The sequence below is a fragment of the Chinchilla lanigera genome, unplaced genomic scaffold, assembly GCF_000276665.1.
Source record: "Chinchilla lanigera isolate Chin_1 unplaced genomic scaffold, ChiLan1.0 scaffold00123, whole genome shotgun sequence".
Taxonomy (NCBI): domain Eukaryota; kingdom Metazoa; phylum Chordata; class Mammalia; order Rodentia; family Chinchillidae; genus Chinchilla; species Chinchilla lanigera.
Window position 1 is genome coordinate 2,611,637 of NW_004955524.1, and position 22,479 is coordinate 2,634,115.

Below are 22,479 nucleotides of genomic sequence, written 5' to 3' on the forward strand. Positions count from 1 at the left end.
CCAGGCTGGTCTCGAACTCACAATGATCCTCCTGCCTCAGCCTCCCGAGTGCTGGGATTACAGGCGTGCGCCACCACACCCGGCTAAAAAAAGGCTGATTCTATGTTGTACGAACTTTTCTTCAAAAAACAATTCTACCTCCCGTGGGACTCACAGCAGTGGAAGCAGAGGCTGAGATCTGGGACCCGGCGGAGACTCACCTTTCTCACACAGGCTACCTCCGTAGCTGGGGAGGCAGAGGCAGACAAAGCTATTGACCTCGTCAATACAGGTGCCTCCGTTCTCACAGGGGCTGCAGACACAGTCATCGATGTCTGGCAGGGACAGAGGGGACAAGTGAAAGGGCAGCCTCCCCTTGGCTCCAGCCCCCACAGGGAACCAGGGGGAAAGAGTCATCCATGACAGACAGGAGCCTTCACATATGTATGGCCCAATGTCTGCAGCCAGGGGGTGGAGCCTCACATAATTAACATAAGTTAGGGTTAATGAGCAAGATAGCCATGGTGCTGAGTGAGGGAGGAGGGGCAGAAGGTTCTTCCTGACTCCAGAATCATCCAAGCCCATTTCCTCTCCACCAATCCCTGTGTAGATAGTGACTCCAGCACACAGCACAACGGGCAAGTTGCATCTCTTCTCTGAGACTGTTTCTCTTTTCACAAAGCAGTAACAGTAATTGTGCCTTCTTAAGAGTAATTGTGAGTGGAGCGGCAATAGCAGAGCTCAAGAAGTTATGGCCTTTATATTTATAGTGATCATTCTAGAATCAGCAGTGTGATTATGAAGTCAAAGAGATGATGTCTACAGCTCAGGAAATTATGTCATTTATATTTATTGTTTTAATTTCTTAATCTGCAGAATCTTCTCTGTTGGGCTCTGAAGTAAGCAGCAACAGTTAGGGTAGTGGTGGTGCCCGTGTCCCGGCCCTGCCAGGGGAGGGCAGGACCCCCAGGGCCCAGGCATCGAGGCGTCAGGGTCATGTCCCTTCCCAGCCGCACTTGGCAGAGATGAGAGCATTTTCTGACCTTAGTCCTAAGGAAGGGGCTACAGGAGGAGATCTTAAGGGGCTGGAAATGAACCAATCTGAGCCCGGAGCACTCACCAATCTCGCAGTTCTCCCCAGCAAAGCCCTGGTCACAGCTGCAGCCATACATGGTGCCGTTGGTGTTACAGGTCCCACCGTGCAAGCAAGGGTTGTTCTCACAGGGGTCAGAGGGCACTGCAGGTGGAGGTGTAGCGTGAGGACCTCAGCCCCCAGAAACCCTCTCCTCAAACCACCTCTCTGCAGTGCCCTCCAAGATGCCCACAACGCAGTCTTCCTCTATCTTTAGGCACTCTCCCCGATGCCCCGTCTGACTTATTCTCTTCTGGACATGCCCTACTCATCAATGTTCTCAAAATTTGGGCCACACGGGGTGCAAGATTGGGGGAGTATGAAGAGAACTGCAAAGACTAAAGGAATCCCCTTCTTCATTCTGTTGGCTCAACCTCTTTTGAGGTGACCTTAGTGGTTATGATACAGTGGAGAGGCTGTCACAGCTCCCATTTCAGCCTGAGAGGCCTGGTTCGGACTCCATCCAGTTCTGGCACTCACCAGAGGCCCCCTGGCAAGTTGCTTCTCTGAATTTCTGTTGCCTCCTCTATAAATAGAATAAAGAGTTCATGCCTCTCTCCCAGCCCTGACCCCAAGGCGTTTCTGGATCTATCAGCATTGACGTGCGGACTCTGGCAGGGCCCCCAGTCCGTCCACGAGAGGTCCACAACAGAGGCACAGAGAAGGTGAAGGGCTTATCCAGCGTCACACAGCAAGCAGGACACGAGCCCAGGAGGGCAACCAGGCCTCTGTCTGGCCCTGATCCTGCGGAATTTACTTCCTTTCTGTCGAGGCCTGCAGATTCATGGGAAATTCAGCTGGTGTCAAGCAGGCACTTTCCCCTTAGTGTCCTGGCCTCTGCTCCACTCGCCCCCCGGCTGTTCCTTCCACAGCCATCCAAGGGAGCCCAAACCTGTGTCAGGTCACTCCCTCCTCTGCCTAGACACCTCCATGGCTCCCCATTACCAGAAAAGAAAAGCCGAGGTCCACACCACAGTCCACGGGGTGTGTGCAAGCTCCCCCAACATCTCCCCGGCCACCTCCTCTTTCTCCCCTCCTTTACCCCTCCTCCAGCCACAGGAGCCTTTCTCCAAGATGCCCGCACAGGGTCCTGCCCCAGGCCCTTTCACGGCTGTTGGGAAGCCTCTCCCACCCTACTTCACGCGTATCTCCGCCCTCCCCTCCCCCGCCTTGGTCATGTTCCGAGGCCCCAGCTTCCAAGGCTTCTGCCCAACCGCACCCCTTCGTACGGTTTCCTTTTCCCTTCTGTTCTTTCCACTTTTGTCGTTTTTAATAGTTCAGAGTTTAATTTGTACTTTTTGCAGTCCTGAGTATGCAACCAGAGCTTTGCACACGCTAGGCAAGAGCTACATCCCAGGCCTTTTGATTTTTTTTTTTTTTTTTTAGTCTTTTTGAGACAGGGTCTCGCTATGCAGTTCAGGCTGACCTTGAGCTCACTTTGTAGCCCAGGCTGGCCTCAAACTCGCAACGACCCTCCTGCCTCAGCCTCCCGAGTGCTGGGATTACAGGCGTGCGCCACCACGCCCGGCTTGATTTTGTATTTTGTATCAGCGTCTCACTAAAGTGCCCAGGCTGAGGTTAAACTTGCCATCCTCCCGCCTCAGCCTCCCAGAGTGCTGGAATGACAGCGTGTGCCACCGCGCTCAGCTCCAATATGATGTCCTTCTAAAACTATGATTATTGTTTTCTGTCCATCTCTCTCCCCAGAGCAGTGAAGTTCCTTATGGCAACTACATACAGCCATTCATGCTTAAGTTAATTAAAATGAAATAAAAGTAACACACGCAGCTCCACTGTCGAAGCACCATCTGTGGGGGAGTGCAGACAGCGCGCATCTGCCCCTGGACCGGTTCCGGAGTTTGCTGTGGCCGCGACTCTGCGGGACAGGGACGCAGTCCCCAGTCACCGCGCTGGGCCGCCTGCGGCCACCTGGGAACCCGCGGCCTGACCCTGAGGGGCGGCGTGCGTGCGGGGACACGGAGACACCGCGGCCTGGTGCGGCCCAGGCACGTGTGTGCGCGCGCGTGAGCCCGCCAGGTGCCCTGCGCTGCAACACCTGCCCACGGGCTGGCGGTGACTCAGTCGCCCGCGGATGCTGCGTTTATTTTTGGCTTCATTAGCATTTTAGCTCAGGCAGAGGGTGGGGAGGCGGCTGGGTGTCCCCTGGCACTGCCCGCCTCCTCCACCATGCGGCTAGCCTGGAGCGAGATGGGGGCGGAGGTCAAGGCCAGCCAGGCCGCGTCCCCGGGGCTCAGCCCTGTGCGCCTGGGCCCTCACCCTCGCCCTCCGCGCCATTGCGCAGGCGCCTCCCAGCCGGCTCTTCCGCGCCCTGGAACTCCGCCCCACCAGGGGCCTTGGCATCGCCCGGCGCGGCAGCTGGCACAGAGACCCTGCTTTCAGACAGTCCGTATTCACACTCCAGCCTCCACTCCCTGTGGCACAGCGCTGCACACACCACCTGGCCTCCCTGTGCCTCAGTCTCCCCGTCTGTACAGTGAGAACTTGCCTCACAAGGGCACTGGAAGGGGTACCAAGGTCATTCTAGTTCAGCGCTTGGACCCAGCCAACTGCGCAGGCGGGGGCAGATAGAACAGCGTTTTGTTCACAGAGGCGCCCCTGCCCTGTGCCTGCTGGCCTCCTGGCATCCAGGGAGAGAGGCTCCGGCCCTGGACACGGCCCAGAGCGGCAGGGCGCGCATCTGCTGTCTCTGTCACCGAGACACTGCTTTCCAGCGAGAAGCAAGCTAGCCACGCCCGGGGTGCACACCTGTCATTCCCGTTACTGGGGAGGCTGAGAAAGGACGTTCACAAGTCCAAGCCCAGGCAGGGTACTTTATCGAGATCCTGCCTCAAAATAAAATAGAGCCAGGTGTAGTGGCGCACACCTGTAATCCCAGCACTCTGGGAGGCTGAGGCAGGAGGACCATTGCGAGTTCGAGACCAGCCTGGGCTACAAAGTGAGCTCAAGGCCAGCCTGAACTGAATAGCGAGACCCTGTCTCAAAAAGACAAAAAAAAATTAAAAAAAGGAAAAAGGTTGGGGATGCAGCTCAGTACAAACGCCCGTCCTCTCTGCCCTGGGGTCCCCCGGCCGCTCCCTGGTCCACAGTCCCTGGCCACTGAGGCTGGAGTGCGGACCGGAACCTACCGTCCTCCGCAGTCCCGTTGTCAGGCATCCCCGGCAGGGCTGGCTCGTCTCCACTCGCCGCCTCCTCCCAGAGGCCCTCCAGGCCTGGGCTTCCCGCCAGCACCTCCATGTCAGACTCCTCCGTGCCCAGGGGGACAGGCAGCAGGGTGCTGGGGGCATCCCAGGCCACTCCGGGCTCCCCCGAGGACACTGAGGCAGCCTCGTCCACAGCGGATGTGGCGGTTGTCCAAGAGGAAAGACCTGGCTCCCGCAGGGGGCCGCCGCCTGGAGGTGCAGGCGCTGAAGGTGCCTGTGTCCCCTCAGCCACCCGCTGGCCCTCTGGCTCTGGGTGGGGCTGGGGGCTCGAAGAGGACAATGCAGACGTGGCCAGGACCACAGCCTGGGTCACCTGGCCCAGGGGTGCAAGCGATGTCAGCACGCTGGTGTCCGCAGTCACTGGAGGGTGCGAGGTGGGGCTCCGGGCTTCTCCAGCCACCTGGGACCCAGATACCGGGACACTGCCAGCCTCACGGGGGGCCGGTGTGGCTGGGGACTCCCCGGGACCCGCGGTAGCTGCTTCCTCTGCAGCTGCCCTGGGCTCCAAACTCGGGGTGACTTCAGGGTTCCCTGAGGGTGCTGATGCGGGGCTGGTGTCATGCCGGTCGCTGTGCGGTGGGGACCAGGTGCCCGGCACTGCAGTGGCTCGCAGGCTGGAGGCAGGGCCTTCCGCTGGGTCGGGGACCCCAGACCCAGACCCCGGGATGCCACCGGGGCCTGTGTGCCCCATGGAGACAAGGTCTGCCACCACATTCCCGTCCTCAGAAGCCCACTGGCTGGGGCTGGGGGGCTCAGCTGTGCTGAGCTCAGGGGGGCTGGTCACCCCAGTCTCTCCAAAGTCTGCTCCAGGGGAGCGAGGGTGGGCCCCAGCGTGGGGGCCTGTGGCTGCCTGGGAGTGGATCATGAAACTCCCTGCTCTGTGGTGGCTCAGCGTCACGCCAGGGGTCTCCCCGCCCTGTCCTGTTGGGCCCCAGGAGGGGGGCAGGGAATGTACCCCACTCTCGGAGGCTGGCGAGGGGAGGGCCACGGGCACGGCTTCAGTGGGGATGTGCGGAGAGGTTGGCAGGAGACTCATTTTGGGGGCACGCAGCATGGCCACGATGGGGAGGTCCAGGGACGAGACCGCGGTCGCCGGCTCCCCAGGGGCAGCACTGGGGCCCACTGCGGCACCGGGGGCTGGGACAGCGGGCGCCAAGGGGGTTGCTGGCTGCACAGTGGGGGCCTCGGTGTCCTCCAGCTTCAGGTCAAGCGTCCCGCTGGGTACTGGGGTGCTGGGTGGGACCTCAGTTGGGGGCCACACCCAAGGTTCTGGGGGGCTCCTGCCTCCAGGGGGACCTGCAACAGCATCAACACGCTAATGTGATTATGTCAATGGGGTCACAGCTGCTCTTGAACTGCTCTCTGGCCCCTGGGCAGAGGCCAAGGGGCTTCTGGGGCTGGCTGAGGTCAGGAGCATCTGGGACTTGGGGCTCCCTCCCCTGTCCTGAGGACAGCTGTGTCTGCCTTCCCTGCCCCCGGGCCCCCAGGAGCCCCCCACCAGACTCACCTGCACCAAGAACGTTCACCTCATTGGTCAGAATGACCCAGGGACCCCCACTCCAGCTGCTGCCCGAGGCCTCCGTGACAGAGGGGGGCTCCACGTGGTTCCCAGCATCCCTCTGGGGCAGCGGCGGGGTGGTGGTCCCCTCCGGCCCAAGGGCGTCAGGCTCCTGCTGCTGGAAGTGGCGCCCGTTCAGCCCCTTGAAGCGCCCCCTCCTCCGTGGCGTGGGCCCCGTGGAGGCCACCTCCACACGCGAAGTTGCCGCTGTGCCTGCCCCGGTCCCCATCTCTGTGCTGCTGGGGCCGGGGGCCGGCTGTGCTTCCTCAGTGGGGTGGCTGGGGGGCGTCTTCTCAGGCGCGTGCTCCTCTCCTGGGATGAGGGGTGCTTCATCCCCGCTGGACAGCAGAGGCTCCTGGGCGTCAGGGACAGCCACCTCTTGCTCCCCTGGGCTGGGCTCCAGCTCCTGACCTGGCGGCCCCTCTGCTGACGGGATCTCCCCCTCATCCCCGGAGGAGGGGCTCTCCAGGTCTCCGTGCGGCGGTGTGGGGTGATGAGCTAGGGAGAACGCGGGGAGGCGGCGTCAGGCTGAGGGGCTGCCCGGGAAAGGGTCGAGGCCAGCCTGCCGGGAGGAGGACCCGAGGCAGAGCCTGGCTCCCAGCGAGCCCGGACACTGTCCGGCTCTCACGGGGCCAGGGGAGCCTGTGGGGACCCCGACTGCAGGCCGGTGGCTCCCACAGTCGTGGTCCTCGCCCAGGATACTTTTTATCCATGCAGGGCCGGGACTTGCTCCTTGGGCCTGCGGTTCGCAGCTTCCGAGGCTGCGCGCCAGAAAGCCAGGTCTCACCTCAGATCCACTCTGCCGTGCCCTGCTGGCCTCGGGGAGGCAAGGCCAACCGAGGCACCGCCTCTGCCTTGGCAGGGAGTCAGGGAGTTTGGCTATGGAGCGGCTCCAGGTGCGATCTGCTGCTCCACGAGTGTTTTTAAGCTACTGAGCCTCAGAACCTCAGGGAAGCCCCACTCCCCCGCCAGAGCTACACCTCCTTAGAGCCACCTCCGCAACCCCCACTCCTGTCTATCCTCCAGGGCAGGGCTCCCAGAGAAAGAGCTTCCCAGGGGCGTGGCCTTTTTCATCGAGGGGCGTGGCCTCAGATAAGCCACACCCAGAGGCGTGGCCTTCGTTGCAAGAGTCTGGGGGCGGGGCCTACACAAAGCACACGTCGCGGGGCGTGGCTTCGGTTTAAACTCCCACCTAGGGGCTTGGGATTTAGCTCAGCGGCAAAAGCGCCTGCCTGGCAAGCGCAAGGTTGTGAGTTCGGTTCCCGGTGCCGGAGAAAAAACAAAAACCAAAAAAAATAAAAATAAAAAATAAACTCCCACCTAGAGCGGGGCTCCACCCAGCGCACGTCAGGGGCGTGGCCAGAAGGAGACACGCCCAGGGCGTGGCTTCGAGTGGCGGCACGCACCTCGGAAGCAGTAGGCGTCGAAGCGCGCGGCGGGCGGGGGGAAGCCGGTGCGGTTGGCGAAGCGGTACACGGTGCGCACGCCCGGGGTGGGGCCCCCGCAGCGCCGGCGCGGCGTCTGGATCGGGTACCGCACGCTGCCGTCGGCCAGCCAGCCCGGGTCGCACTGGTCCAGACCCTCGTGCCAGGCCAGGTGCAGCTGTCCGACTGAGGCCAGTGAGGCGCCCTGGCGGCGACACTGCGCCCGCGCGCCCGCCAGGGTTAGGCGGCGGGCCGGGCCCACGTAGAAGACCTCGCCTGCGGGGAGGGGCCGGCAGGGATCAGGAGTGTCCCCAGAGCCCAAGGCCCTTTCTGGATGGCCCAGCCCGGCTGGTGTGGCCACCGCGGCACCTGTGCGTGCAACTGCCCATTGTTGCTGTCAGGACGCATGGCATTAGCTGGTAGGGCAACTCAAGACCCGGGCAAATCGGGGTGCAGAGGGGGTCAAGGGTCAGGGCGGGCACGGAGGCCCTGGGAGGGCTGGGCACAGGTCTAGGTTGCAGCTCAGCTGGGGGCCAGGTTTAGGAACTTGGGCACAGGCCGGTGTGGTGGCACACGCCTGTGATCCCAGCACTCCAGAGGCTGAGGCAGGAGGATCTCTGTAAGTTCAAGGCCAGCCTGGGCTAGGTAGTGAATGGAAGGCCAGCTTAGACTACATAACAAAACCCTATCTGCAAAAACAAAAACAAAAAGGAACCTTGGGACGTATGGGGGAGGGGAGAGGGCCGAGACAGGGGAAGGTGGTGGCCTGGTCCTGCGGGCCCCGGACTTACCCCCTAGCTCGCGGGCAAAGCAGTACACATCGTAGAGCTCCTGTGGGTCTCGCCGCCCGTAGCTGCGTACCCCTGGAAGGCTGCTGCGGTCTCCATAGCAACCGGGCCGGGACTGGGTGATGGGGTACCTGGCAGTACAGGGGGCCCCTGAGATGTGTGCTCCTGAAGCCCCCCAAACCTCCATCCCCAGGGCTGGCGCTCATCTCCCCGCCGTGGGCGCCCCCTCACCGGACAGTGCGGTCTGAAAGCCAGCCTGCGTCGCAGTTGTCAAAGCCATCCTCGAAGGCGGCCTGCAGGTGCCGCGGGGCCGCGATGGTGGCAGAGCTGAGCCTGCAGGCCTCCTGGGCCTCGGCGAAGGTCAGGGCGTATCGGTCTCGGGCAGCGCGGTAGTGGAACACGACACCTGTGCAGGGGGAGCCATGCGTGCCTGACTCTTCCAGAACAGACCTGGCTCCCAAGGGCACCCCTCCCCACCTGACCATGATGGACCTGCTCTCCCAGAGCCCAGGAGCTGAGGGAGAGTCTCAGTAAGTTGCCCAGGCTGGCCTTCAACTTGGAATTCTCCTGCCTCGGCCTCCCAAGTAGCTGGGCTTATAGGCATGCACCACCATATTCAGCTTTAAATTCTCACTTAGAGATGAAGGACGTGCCTAAACAAGACAAAGGAAGTGAGCACTTTGCCCCAACTTGTCACACTAGGGCCCTGGGAGGGGGTGTGACCCATGCAGCAGGCTGCTGCCGGGTAGGTACACAATAAACTTTAGGCGGATTCACTTCCTTCACTTCTGATGAACTTTTTCAAGGTTTATTCCTTTGGAGAAATGAGACTATTTTATTCTTTCTTTCTTTTTTTTTTTTTTAAGACAGGCTCTTGCTATGTAGTCTAGGCTAGGTTTGAACTCACAGTGATCCTCCTGCCTCAGCCTCCTGAGTGCTGAGATCACAGGTGTGCACCACCATGCCTGGCTAGAAGGGAGGCTTCTGAATGCTGTCACCACAAGTGGTACATGTTCAGCGATAGACTAATTACCCTGATTTGATCATTACACAGTGGATACAGGTATCAAAACATCACACTCTGCCCCATAAATACACACAATCATTATGTGTCAGTCAAAACTAAGAATAAACTGAGAAGAGGTGGCCCATGCCTGTCATCCCAGCCCTTGGGAGGCTGAGGCAGGAGGATCACTGCAAGTCTGAGGTCCGCCTGGGCTACATGATGCGTTCAAGACCACCAAGAATTGCACAGCAAGACTCTGCCTCAAAATAAACAAACAAAAACTGTATTGATCGCTTCTCGGCCTTTTGGCTAAGATCAAGTGCAAAAACTGTATTGAGCACCTAGTATATGCCAGACCTCGTTCTAGACTTTACTTTAATCACTAAATATTTTTCCCTCCTTCCTGGTGGCCCACACCTATCATCCAAGCACTCAGGAGGCTGAGGCCAGAGGATCACTGTGCGTTTTAGGCCAGCCTGGGCTACATAGTGAGTTCAAGTCCAGCCTGAACTACATAGCAAGACCCTGTCTCAAAAACAAAAAGCAAATTTTTTCCCCTCCTTAACCAGTTAGGAAAACAAAAACTATCCAGGATATTTTGACAGAAGGAATTTAATAAAGGCATTGTTGAAACAGATATCGGAGAACTGTGATTTATCTACTACTTTTTTTTTTTTTTTTTTTTGGTCTTTTTGAGACAAGGTCTCGATATGCAGCTCTAGCTGGCCTTGAGCTCACTTTGTAGCCCAGGCTGGTCTCGAACTCAGAACGATCCTCCTGCCTCAGCCTCCCCAGTGCTGGGCTTACAGGCGTGCGCCACCACGCCCGGCTCTACTACACATTTTTAATCGACTTTTTAAAAATAGCCTCACTTTTAAGAAGGTTATATATATATATTTTTTTTTTTGGTCTTTTTGAGACAGGGTCTCGCTGTGCAGTTCAGGCTGACTTTGAGCTCACTTTGTAGCCTAGGCTCGTTTCAAACTTGCAGCGATCCTCCTGCCTCAGCCTCCTGAGTGCTGGGATTACAGGCAAGCACCACCACACCCAGCCGATAAATGTATTTTAAAGGAAAATTTGGGGCCAGTGATATAGCTCAGGGGCACAGTGCCTGCTTGACAAGTGCAAGGTCATGAGTTTGATTCCTGGTGCCAAAAAGAAAAAAAAAAAAAGGAAATTTGTGTTTGCATTTTAATTCAAAAGCTACTATTCTTTGTCTTGTGCAAAATAAGGTAACCACAAAACAAAAACTCAAAACAAGAGCAGGGCGCTGGGGGTGCAGCGCAGGGTTAAAGCGAAGACCCTGAGTTCCAGCTCCTGCACCACACAGGCACGCGCATGCGCATGCGCAGATTACAAAATCCTGACAAGATACAGCGGGTCGGGGGCCCTGCACACACAACTGCCCCCACTTGGCTGAGAGGAAACGTGTTGAGGACAGGACGGTTGCCGTGAGAGTCCCTTCCGGACTCTAGGGGGCGGCTGTAGAAAAGAGCACTTTCTTTTTTCTTTCTTTTCTTTTTCTAGCAGTACTAGGGGTTGAACCCAGGGTCTCCACACTAAGTTACATCCCCGGCCCTTTTTAAATTTGGGGATTGTTATTAGTACACGTTGGCAGCATATAATAGGCGCATGCCTCCCGGGGCGTGGCTAAACGTGCACAACACACTTCACGCTTCCTACCGCTCCCCCTCCCCTCACTTCCCTCCCTTCATCTCTCGGTCCGGTCCCCTTCCATTTGCAAAAGGTCTGTCTCTGCTTCCTATGATCTGTCTTTTACTCTGCTCTTTATTTATGCTTGGACTCATAGAAGAGAAGCCATGCCATATTTAAGCTTATGTGTCTGGTTCATTTCACTTAACATGGTTGCCAAGTGTATCCATTTTCCTACACATGATTCAAATGTATCCTTCTTTAAGGCTGAATAGTACTCCATTGTGTGTAATGCTACATTTTCTTTATCCATTCATCTGCTGATGGACACGTAGGCCACCTTTTCTACATTTTTAAATCTCTCTCTCTCTCTCTCTCTCTCTCTCTCATGAGACAGTGTCTCATTACACAGTTCAGACTGGTCTGGAACTCACTATGTAGCTCAGGCTGGCTTTGATCTTGTGGCAGTCCTCCTGCCTCAGCCTCCTGAGTGCTGGGGTTAAGAGGGGTGTTTGCCACCACGCCCGGCTAAATTTTTAAATCTTGAGACAGGGTGTTGCTAAGTCATAAATCTGCCCACACAGCACTGGAACTTTCGCTCTTCCTACCTCAGCCTCCCAGAGTGCGGGGACAAGCAGTATACCCGGCAAGCCTGGCTAGAAGGAGTAATTTCTGTGGGACACTCTGTGGGGGGCTCAGTGCTCCCACCCCCCAGTCACGGCCCTCTCTGGGAGCCGCTGAAGCTGGAAAATAAGAACATGTGCAGGATGAAGCCAGCCTGAGAATACAGAGCTCCTCGGAGGAAACAAGGCCCTCGGAGGAAACAAGCCTTTGTAACTTGCTAACTGGTTGCTGGCAGCGAGACAAAAAGTTAACCCACCTCTCCAGGGTATAAATAAAGGCTTTTCTGTTTGGGGGCAGTCCTCTTGCTCACCAGGCAGGAGGTAACTCCACCTGACCCCGGCTACCCTCTCTTGTCTTTATTTTCTAAATCCTCTCCTGTTTTCTCCCTGAACCACAGAGAGACCACCCCCCCCCACAGCCCTCCCCTCCCCGCAACTGACCCGTCACCTCCAGAGGCAACAGGTCCTGTTCGTCCTCGATGCCCCTCACCACCTGGCAGCGGTACAGCCCGGAGTCGCTGGCCCTCAGGGGCCCCAGCAGCAGCGTGGCATTGGCTCGGTGTTGGGGGTAGGCGGGCAGTGACACGCGTCCTTGCCAGGCCTTAGCTACCCGCACCACGTTGTCCTTGGCCACCAAGATGGGTACGTCCTGTCGCTGGCCCGACGCAGTCCGCACCTTGGTCCACTTGACCCGGGGGCTGTCCCTGGCCGCCCCTGCCCGAGGCTGCAAGGTGAAGAGACAGGGCAGGGCCACCAGCTCTGCCAGCGCAGCCCACACTGATCCCGAGCCCACCTTCTGCAGGCGCAGCCCCTTCTCGGCGACGGCCACGGTGGCGTCCTGCGTCCCTGGGTGGAGAAGGCAGGAGCTTGACTCAGAGGCAGGCACCACCAGGGGACACTGCGGTGCCACCGATCCAGGGTTAAAGGCATGCACCGGTACACCCGGCCAAGACTGAGATGATGTGACCCATCCCTGACTTGCTGTGTGGCCATGGAAAGTCCCTGTCTCTCTCTGGGCCTGAGTAGCAGGCCACCATGGGAAGGGAAGTGGTACACGCGGAATCCCTACTTTACAGGAATCCGTGCATTCCAGGCTCACAACCATCTGCGGAGATAGCCATGTCTGTCTTCTTTTGGGGGAACAGAGGACACGACGGCTCAGAAAGGTGCCTGAACTTGTCTACAGTCACCCAGAGGTATTTCTCAAGCTCCTGGAAATCCAGGAGAGGCGCACGGATCTCCATCTTCGTTGCCCCACCCGTGGCAGGCATCAGTAATCAATCTCCACACTGCTCCCCTTTCTCTCTTTTTAGTTCATTTCAGCAAAACAGTGAGAGGTGGGAACCTCCAGCTCTGCCGGTAATGCCTAAAAATAACCTCTCAGGTATCTTGTTCTCCTCTGACTGTTCAAAGACCTTTTTCATCTATTGTTGTTTCATTCTCTACACTGAGGCAGAGGAGCAGCAGGAGAAAGCATCGGGATGAAAAATCCCTATCTTGTCATCCCCCAGCCCCCCAGCAGTGGCTGCAGAGTGAAAAGTACCCCCCCAATCAACTCACCCTGGTCCCCAGCCACCACCAGCAGCATTGGTAGCACCAGGAGGCCCAAGGCCCAGACAGATGTGGCCCCCATCCTGCAGCTGGAAGAAATGCACAGGGAGGGAGAATGAGTCACAGCGGAGCCTCCCAAGGTCTCAGGGCTAAATCCCTCCACTCCGCGGTTCAGAAGCCGGCGCTCTGAGCTGCCAGTTGGACACCCAAGGTCAGAGACAGAGACAAAGATAGAGGCACATGCAGACATAGACAGACAGAGACAGACAGACACAGACAGACACAGAGGCATAGAGACAGACAGAGACAGAGACAGGGAGAGACAGAGAGAAAACACTAAGGCTAGATTTGAACCCAGAGCCACCTGCCTTCAGAACCTAGGCAGCGAACTGTAATCAGACCCAGATTTGGCTGTCTGCCTGTCCCTTGCTGTGTCACCTTGGGCAAGTAGCTCAACCTCTCTGGGCTGCCCTTCCTTTGTGGGTCAGATGGGGATAGCACAGAGGCTTGGAAGGGACAGATGAGCCAATAAATATATAAAGTGCCTGAACTGCCTGCCGTGAAGAAGTGCATTTTAGCTGTTGCTAATATTATTATTGAGCTTAACGGGCAAGACTGCAATGCATTTCTGGAGTCAGCCTCCCCTACCAGGCGGGGCTCCCAGGGGCAGCAGCCAGCTCGGTCCCTGCTGCTCCCGAGCCCCCAGGCTGGGTGGCAGACAGGCTGTCAAGGCACCCTTTCATCTGGGTTTGCTGACTGACACGATTCTCAGCTGCAGTTCCAGGATTTGGTCGTCACCAAGATTCTATTCTTGGTTTCTGGGGTATTTGAGGAACTGCCAAGTCCCAGCCGGAGGAAGGGGCCTCACCCCTGCCCGCGGCACCCCTCCCCTGGCTTCTGCCAGCCTGGTGCGCTGCTCGTCGCCCCCGCAGGCTGGGTCCAGCCTCCGTGGGGCTGCGTGTGGTTCAAAGGCACAAAGTGGGCAGCACAGAGCGCTTCCTGTGAGCTCTGTCCACGGCAGGCACAGAGCGGGCACGGCGCTGCCCTGCCAGAAGGCATGTTCTCCCGGAGACCAAACACCTCAGGGTGGCGGCCTGCCCCAAGCCTCCCCCAAGCCTCCCACCCCTGTGGACCCCCACGGCTTGCCAGGGCTCAGGAGGCGGGCGCAGAGGGAAATTAGGATGTCACCCACAAACCAGCCCTCGCACCACACCCCTATTTACAAAACAGCTCCGGGACAGGGTTGTGGGTGGAGTCTTGGAAGGCCGGATTTGGGGGGTAGTGGCTGGGCCTCCCCGCCTTCCCCGCCGGCTCCCAGAGGCCCCCCGCCGAGAGGCCGGCCGGGCCCTGTCCGTGGTGCTGAACCGGACGGTGACCGGCGGCTGCCCTGCCCGGCTGTTCAGGCCCGGCTCCCGTCTGCTCGAAGTGCCTCGGGGCTCAGAGAGGGTAGCGCTTCGCCTCAGGGTGCACAGCCGGGCAGAAGTCGAGGCCTCTTGCAAACCCCAGCAATTTCTGTCTCCATCCCAGACTCTGCATTTCCCCTCCTTGGAGACCAAACAAGTGTGCAGTAAGTACCCCGATGGCCGGGCTGTCCTAGCAAGGTCAGAAAACTATCAAATTCCCTCCCCTCTCACACACACACGAGGTTCACGTGCTCGGGTTCCATCCAGATGACCTGGCCGCAAGCCCTGTCTGTACTCCTTACAGGTCCCTGAGCCCAGGCAGGCTCGCACACACTCCGTGCCTCGGTTTACCCATCTGTACACGCAGGATCGCCCAACACGTATCTCCTGAAGGCACCGTGAGGATGCAGTGAACTAAGACCTGTAAAGCCCTAGACACGCTAAATTTAAAAACAGCTCTTTGTACACAAAGCCTCGTGTACACACTAAAAATACACCGCGGAGGTCCAACATGGTGACAGCTTCAGGTGCACACTCCCCTGTGCACCCGCTCCCCGCCTTCCAATCGCACCCGCACACACCCACACCCTTCTTAAAATACCTCCTCCCCAGGGCCGCCAGAGGTGGGCATTTACACAGCTGTCTGGGGCCGTCCCCTCATGAATGATGCATGAGCCTCATGCATATGCAAGCAGGGTCCTGCAGGGCGCTGGGGGAGGGGAGGACTGGATGTGCATGAGGCTGTGTGGACCCCGATGGGGGAGCTGGGTGTCTGGCGTGTCTGTGACTGCGGCTGGGTGCTGGGGTGCGTGGACACTGGCTGTGTGTGAGCACCAGCTCTGGACAGCCCCGTGCACAAGGGAGATGGAAAGGACCCAGTGTGGTGTCTGAGTGTGCAGGTCCAAGCGTGCCCTGACAAGGGCTCCGCACACACCAGGGGTGGGAGATGGGGCATGTGTGTGAGCCTGGGCGTGGATGTGGAAGTCCTTGGAGGACAGGGGAAGCCAGGCCCCTGTGGGGCCCTCGACCCAGCCCACAGCAGGCCCCCCAAGTTTGCACACAGATCACACCCCACGCCCCCGTCCACACTCAGGTCCGCGCTGCCTGCCAGCCGCATGGAGACCACTTCTTCCACACACACAGACGCACGCACGCACACGCGCACACACGCGCGCACACACACACACACACACGCACACACGCACACACACGCAGCCACACAACCGGACACAGACCCGGGAGATGCACAGATTCACAGTGACAGTAACAAAGAGCACAACGCGGGCATCGGAGCGGCAGGCGGCACATCCTCTACACAAAGGCTTGGGCCCTGAGGTCTCTGCCTCCCCAAGCCCCTCGGCGGACCGACTGCGGCCAAGCCAGCCCCTGGCACAGCCTGGCACGGACTCATATGGCCTCCGTGACCCACAAGCACACACCGTTTGGCCACCTGGTGATGTGGCCTCCTGGCACAAGTTTTCCGACAGAGACACCGAGCGATCGTACCGGATGCCCAGGGACCCCAGCCCGCGGGCGCCTGCCCTCCCTTCCTGCAGACACACAAAGCCCCACTTCCTGGGCCAGAGGCCTTCTCTTTGGGAATGCCCAGGAGCGCTGAGGCTGTGGGGTTCCGGGGTCCCACAGTGCAGCCAGTCCCCTCACCCCCATGTCCTCCCTGCCACCCCATTCCCATGTCCCCTGCTGGGGCCACTGCCAACTCTCCTCAGCCTGGCCGTTTCCCACTGACGCCGCTGAAAGGAACAAAGCCCGCGCACAGCGATGGGGTCCCTCCCACCCCGGCTGGGCCTGGGGGGGCAGCTCCCCACTTCCAGCACCGTGTCCCCAGGCTCTGCCGGGCTCCTGCACGCATCGATCTCTACGTGCAGACGAACCGAAGAGGTGAGGCCGGGGTCTGTGTCACGCCGGGAGGGGGGCGCTGTCTTGAGGCTGGCGTCCCTCACAGGCTCCGGGGATCTATAACTGCGAGCTCTCAGGACTCCCCCAGGCATTTTCCTGGGACACCCAGAGTGGCCCCCTGGGACAAGGGAGAGCACCCCAACTCCGGATCCGCGGGGACAACGGGGGACCCCTTGGGATGGGGCCCCCAGAATCTCCTCCTGCTGAGCGAGGAGGCAGTGGCAAGACCTAGCCCAGGAGCACCGGCCGGCCAGCGCCTCTTCCCCGGCCCTCACTCAGGGCAGAGCCCCTGCACCAGGTCAGGGCGATCTGGGGCCCCCTCCCCACTGCAGGCCGCCCAGACCCACCCTCCCTCTGCGAACTGGGAACCCCCACTTAAAATCCTGAGGTGCCCCAGCGCACACTCAGGGGTCTTCTGCTCCAGAGTCTCCCCTGTCAGCCCCCGGGGGTCCTCCTCTTCTCTCCAAACTTGGGGTGCCCTTCCCCTGGCCCTGCTTCCCCATGCCTCCTCCCTAATCCTAAGACCCACCGCCAGCCTCACCCTCTCCCCACTGTGAGGGTGTGCCCCCCAAGCGCGTCTCCCCTCCACAGCCCCGCGCCCCCTCCCCATCTGCGCCCCCTCCCCAAAGCGGGGCTCCCCTCCCCCACGCCCCTCCCCATCTTGGGGGGCTTCGCCCGCAGCCCTCAGCCCACGTCCCAGGCCCCCTCCCCAAACTCAGAGCCTGCCTCTGACCCCCAGACCTCCTCCCCCAGCGCGGCCCCCGCCCACGACGGAGCCCCCCACACCTGACTCCTAGCTCGGGCGCATCTCGGGCGGCGCCGCACAAAGGACGCGGCCGCTGCTCCGCGCCGCTCCTGCCTGCGCCCCGCGCTCCGCTCGCCCGGCGCCGCCTCGCGCTTATAAAGGGGCCGCGGGCCGCTCTGCGCATGCGCTCCAGCGGCGGCTCGCGCGATCCGGGGGCTCCCCGCCCAGACCCCACCGCCCTCCTCCTGCGAGCCTCTGCCCGGGGTTCCCCTCCTTCCCCGGCTTCCCCCTTCTCTTTGCGACAGAGACCCCGTTAAACGCCCGTAAGAGCGTCCACGAGGGAGGTTGCTCCATTTTACAGGTGGGGAAACTGAGGCTGTGGAGGCAAAGTTGCTTCCCAAGGTCATGCGGAGAGGGGGGAAGAGCTGGGATTTGAACCTCGTCCCGAAGGACTCTCCAGGGCTCAGGCTAGAAGCAGCTGTGGCCACAATGACTGCTCTTTTACAGAGAAAAAACAGGCTCAGAAAGGGCAGAGGGCCAGAGAGATAGCTTAGTGGCATAAGTGCCTGCCCAGCAAGCATGAGGTTGTGAGTTCGATTCCTGGTACCAAAAAAAAACCCCCCAAACCAATAAAGGACAGAAAGGCCACTTGATCACACAGCAAGGTCCGAGCGTGGGTGGCACCCCGCTTTGTGCCCAGCGGTGGCAACCAGATGACTCCATTCGTTCATTCATTCCTCCCTGTGTCCAGGCAGTACCCTTGGCGCGCCCTGTGGGCTGGGTACTGGGGTCAGCACAGGGATAGCTTTGCCCTGGGGAGGGCATGTGCATGCCATGGACCGGAGACCCGCCGTGGGTGCTCCACCATGCAGCTGCACCCCCAGCCTGCTTTACTTTTTATTTTGAGACAGGGTCTTGCTAAACTGTCCATGCTGAACTCACATTTGTGATCCTCCTGGCTCAGCCTCCTGAATTGCTGGGGTAAAAGGCGTGCACCACCTTGACCAGCCAGCATGGTCTTCAAAAGCCTGAGCAATGCTGGGTGTGGTGGTGCACGCCTGCTGTCCCAGCACTTGGGAAGCTGAGGCAGGAGGGTTGCTGTGAGTTTCAGGCCAGCCTGTCTACATAGTGAGTTCAAGGCCAGGCTGGACCACATAGAAACACCCTTTTTCAAAAACATATATACATACATGAATAGAAAAGCCTGGATCTGTACAGTGGAATATTACTCAGCTATATGAAAGAACACAGGTCTGACCCGTGACACAAAAGGACTTGAAGACTTGATACTGAGACAAGCACAGTCTAATCCAGAGATAAGAAACAGATCCTCGGCTGCTGGGGTGGGGGCGGGGCTGAGGAGGGCCGGGTCCCTGGGTACCCTCTTCCTTTCCCGGCAAAGGCACAGTGCTAAACCAGACAGAGGTGGCGGGTGCATAGTAATGTAAAAGTACTCTAGCCCCTCCGTCGCACACTTTAAAATGGTAAGTTTGGGGGTGTGGGCGGAGCTCGGTGAGACTGTGTGTTCAGCATGCGTGATGCTTGGGCCCCACCACCAGCATCAAAAAGAAAAAGGAAACCACCCCCTCTTCCTTTGAGTGTCTCTGAGGCAGGTCTCTGTCTGGTGGGAAGACACACAAACAGGGTGGGAGAGGCCAGGCAGTTCCCTTAGATCATCAAGGGGTGGGTGTGTGCTCGTGATCCCTGCCACACTGGAGGCTGAGGCAGGAGGATCACAAGTTTGAGCCTAGGCTGGGGAATTCAGTGACTTAGTGAGACCCTGTTTCAAAATCAAATAAATGGCTGGGGATATGGCTCAGGGGCGGGGACGGCGCTTGTCAAGCAAGTGCAAGGTCCAGAGTTTCATCCCCAGGTCTGCAAAAACAAAAATGGGGGGCAGGGGAAAAAAAAGAGCTGGGCGGGAGGCTAAAGCAGGACTGCAGAAAGCCTGAGGCCAGGCCAGCCTAGGCTCCATAGTGAGACCTGAGAAAGAGAGAGACACACAGGGAGACAGACAGACGGGCAGACGGGCAGACTGCGTGGGAGCTGGGGGAGGAGCTCAGGAGAGCAAGCGCCAAGCCTGGGGTGAACGAGACACGGTGGGACCCACACCCACTGTCCACGCTGTGTCACCGGCAGTGCCGGAGGTTTGGGGCCGTGGCTGGTGTGGGCGGCTGGGGTGTCCGCCGTGTCACCAGTCCGGAGGCGGAGGGAGGGCGGGGGTCGTGGTGGAGCACGCGTCGGTGATGCGCGTGAGTGGGAACCCAGCGAGCAGCTCAGCACCCGTGGGGATCGTACTCCCCGCTCTGTATCCCGATGCACTGCCACGTGTTCCTGGGCCTCCGTTTCCCCACTGATGCGGGCACTAGGTGCTGCTCCCTGCGTCACCAGTGGCTAGGAGAATGGACAGGCAGCAAACCCTCATGCGGGCACTGCTATGCAGAGATGCCTGCTTTAGAGGTTGCTGGGTAAACTGAGGCTGGGGAGATGGGGGTCACCTGCCCGCCTGAGGGTCGCAGCTGAGGTGGGGACCAGGTGGGGGCCAAGGTCTCTGGCTGCAGAGTTGCAGGCCACCCCCACCGCACGCTCCCCTCCTCATCCCCGCCTCCCAGGGCTCAGGCCCATGCCAAGGTTGCACTGGGAGGGGCTGGCCCGGGGCCCAGGGAGGCCGTTGCCGGGGCCTTGAATACAGCAACCTTGCCTGGGAATCCGCGGGGCTCAAAGAGCTATTTATAGGCCTGCCTGGGACCGGGCCACCCCCAGCCCGAGTGCCTTCCCTGTGCTCCCCACTGGGGCCTGGGCCAGGGTTTGCTGCCAGGCCGGGGTGGGGGCGGGGTGGAGAGGGGCAGACCCTCTGGGGAGCAGGGTCCCGAGCAGCGTCCCCCAGCGTGCCTCAGAACCCACCCAAGGTGTCACATGGAGAAGGCAACCCCCCACCAGCCCCCACAGTCAGTCCCACCAATGTGACCTCACCCGCACACAGCCGTACGCAGCCGTGGACCGCCTCTGCCCGAGCACTGCCCCCGGGGCACGCACAAGTCACAGCTGTGAGCCTGGCTGCACCGAGTCCCTTCACACTCAGCCCACACCGTGCTGTTCACGCTCGCGGGCACACCTACAGGCCGTGTGTCACCCACACCCCACACCCGACACGGCCCCCCAGGTACTGTCCCACCCTGCCACACGCCTGGCTCGGTCCCTTCACGTCCCGCCTCCCCAGTTCTCTCGGCCACCGCCAGCGTGACCCCGCTGGTCTGGACAGGAGGTCAGGGAGCGGGGCTTGACGCTTGGCGGGAACAGCACGCCGGTCCTGCCCGATCCCACCGCACCCTCCCCAAAGACACTCTGGGCCAAGCCTGGGTCAGCCACCTCTTCCCTCCCCAGGGCACAGACTGAGGCCCCTCTCCCTGTGCTGCTCTGCGACGCTGGGCTCGCAGACAGTGGGCCCATGTCCTCAGTGGTGGGGGCTGCCGCCCAGAGGTGATTGACACGGGACGGAAATTGTCCTTGTAGAACTAAACATTCGTGTGACTCTGGCAAATCTTCGACCCTCTCTGTGCCTTCGATGCCTCCTCTGAAGTAGGCAGAAATCAGACCAGAACAGGGGCTCAGGGTCATGCTGGTCTCCCCAGGGGAGGTCAGGGAAATGATATTTTTTTCTTTTTGACACAGGGTCTCACTGTGTAGCCCAGGCTGGCCTCAAACTTGTAGAGATCCTCTTGCCTCAGCCTCCCCAGTGCTCCCACTTTGGGCAAATTATTTGGTTTCTTAGTGACAAGGTCTCCCCAGTGGACCAGGAGAGCTACTCCTGGATGATCCGGAGGTCCCCCTGCCTCTCCCGGGGGCAGAGCAGGGACAGGGTACCACCTCTCTCCTCCCTCCGGCGAGGGATGAATGGGCCACTCTTGGCTGCCTTGCTGGAGCCCAGAACTGCTAATTCCCTGGAGAAACAGGGCCCCTTTCATGCCCAGGCGCCAGTGGGCCGAGGAGGCGGGAAGACGGTGGCAAGCAGCTGGCCTTATCCCAGTGGGCAAGGTGGCCTCTGGCCAGGGCCAGGGCGACAAGGGGCACCCTGGGGGTGTGCAGCCCCCAGCTGGTGACTTGGCCAAGTCTCTGTGTCCTCAGCTATCAGATGGGGGTGACGCAGGTTTAATAAGCTGGAGTGACACGCAGGGCACCCCCCAACGCAGGCCAGGCACTGCGGGTCCCTTTCCCAGGCAGGAAGGAGGCTCAGAGAGGGCTTCCTGCCACCTAACGCACTGGCTTCCAGCGGGGGCCACCTGCTTCCTCACTTTCAGTGAGAACCGGGTGGGGAGTTTCCTGCCCTGTCTGGTCTATGTCCCGGGACCAGTCTGGATGGCACCAGCTGGAAGCTGAGGCCAGAAGTCCTGGCAGGCAGGGGCTGAGGGGGCAGCCCTTCCGCTGGTGCCCCAGTTTCCCTGCCAGCCCGTGGGGGTGGGCTTGTGAAGGCACTGGGGGACGCGGGGGGGGGCACTGCCCCTGGAGCAAGGGGCGGTCCCAGGCCATTCAGCTAAAGCCAGGACCAAGTGTCTCCTGCCAGCTTCTGCCAGTGGTAGCTGGGCTTGGAAGCCCCGGACACGACACAGCCTTTGCTTGTGCCACCCCCTGCCTAGAACACGCTCCCCACCCAAGTATCCTCCCCTCAGGCCCTCCCTCTAGGCAGAGACACTATTCCCCACAGCCTCTGCCATGACGCTGGTCCAGATTGGGGTTCGCCTGAGATGAGGCCTCTCATATCCCAGCATCGACCAGCATAGAGCTGGGCACAAGTGTTTAGTAGGGTATTTGAGGCTTTGAGGTTTAGTAAACTCCTGTTCATCCTTCAAAACCCACTTCATATAGTCCTTCCCTAATGTCCTAGGCAGCATTTCCTGGAAGAGGGATGTGAAGGACAGGCCTCCTGGCTGACAGCCAGGACACAGGGTTAGTGAGGATTCCTGATGATCTAACACCCTGGCCTCTTCCTCAACTCTTCCTCTGGCCTCCATGAGGCCGTCAGGGGCAGGGTCCCAGGCTGCGTTAGCAGTTAGGAAAGGAATTTACCAGATGTCCCCGAGTAACAACAGGAAGTCTGTGGGACTTCGAACCCAACGCATTCACGCAGCTCCAAGACGTCCATCACAGGACGCGGGCTCTTTAAGAAGCGGCGCGAAGGGGCTGGGCCCACGCAAGCCCCGCCCCCAGTGCGCGGCTGGGCGTGGCCTGCCCTGCTGCGCATGCGCCCGCCCCATGCGGTTGCGTCCGGCTCTGAGGCTCCCGGCGTTCTCCGCGGAGAAACCGAGGCTCGGTGGCCACGACCGGCTCTCTCCCTGCGGGGACCCCGGCTCCCTTCCTGCCCCTGCCGTGAAAAGCCCGTCTCTGCCAGGCCGGGCCTGGCGGTGATCGGCCGCGCGCGCGCCTGGGCCGCCGAGGGTGGCCTTCGGGGCCCTTAGTTCCAGGCGGGCCGCGCGGGCCGGGC

The 22,479-nt window shown here is 60.0% G+C and overlaps 1 protein-coding gene across 1 annotated transcript in view; it reads right to left on the reverse strand.

The window, feature by feature from the left end:
- Ncan (neurocan) overlaps window positions 1–17,135 on the reverse strand; it is a 26,005-nt gene extending 8,870 nt beyond the window's left edge. The window contains exons 1-10 of the mRNA XM_005409622.2: window positions 17,042–17,135; window positions 12,945–13,024; window positions 11,826–12,230; window positions 8,334–8,508; window positions 8,106–8,233; window positions 7,297–7,590; window positions 5,840–6,388; window positions 4,258–5,628; window positions 1,100–1,216; window positions 201–314 (exon numbers count right to left, since the gene is read on the reverse strand). Coding sequence (XP_005409679.1) covers window positions 201–314; window positions 1,100–1,216; window positions 4,258–5,628; window positions 5,840–6,388; window positions 7,297–7,590; window positions 8,106–8,233; window positions 8,334–8,508; window positions 11,826–12,230; window positions 12,945–13,017 — 3,226 coding nt within the window. The 5' untranslated portion in view covers window positions 13,018–13,024; window positions 17,042–17,135. The remainder of the gene's footprint in view (window positions 1–200; window positions 315–1,099; window positions 1,217–4,257; window positions 5,629–5,839; window positions 6,389–7,296; window positions 7,591–8,105; window positions 8,234–8,333; window positions 8,509–11,825; window positions 12,231–12,944; window positions 13,025–17,041) is intronic.
- Between the last annotated feature and the right edge of the window lie 5,344 nt (window positions 17,136–22,479).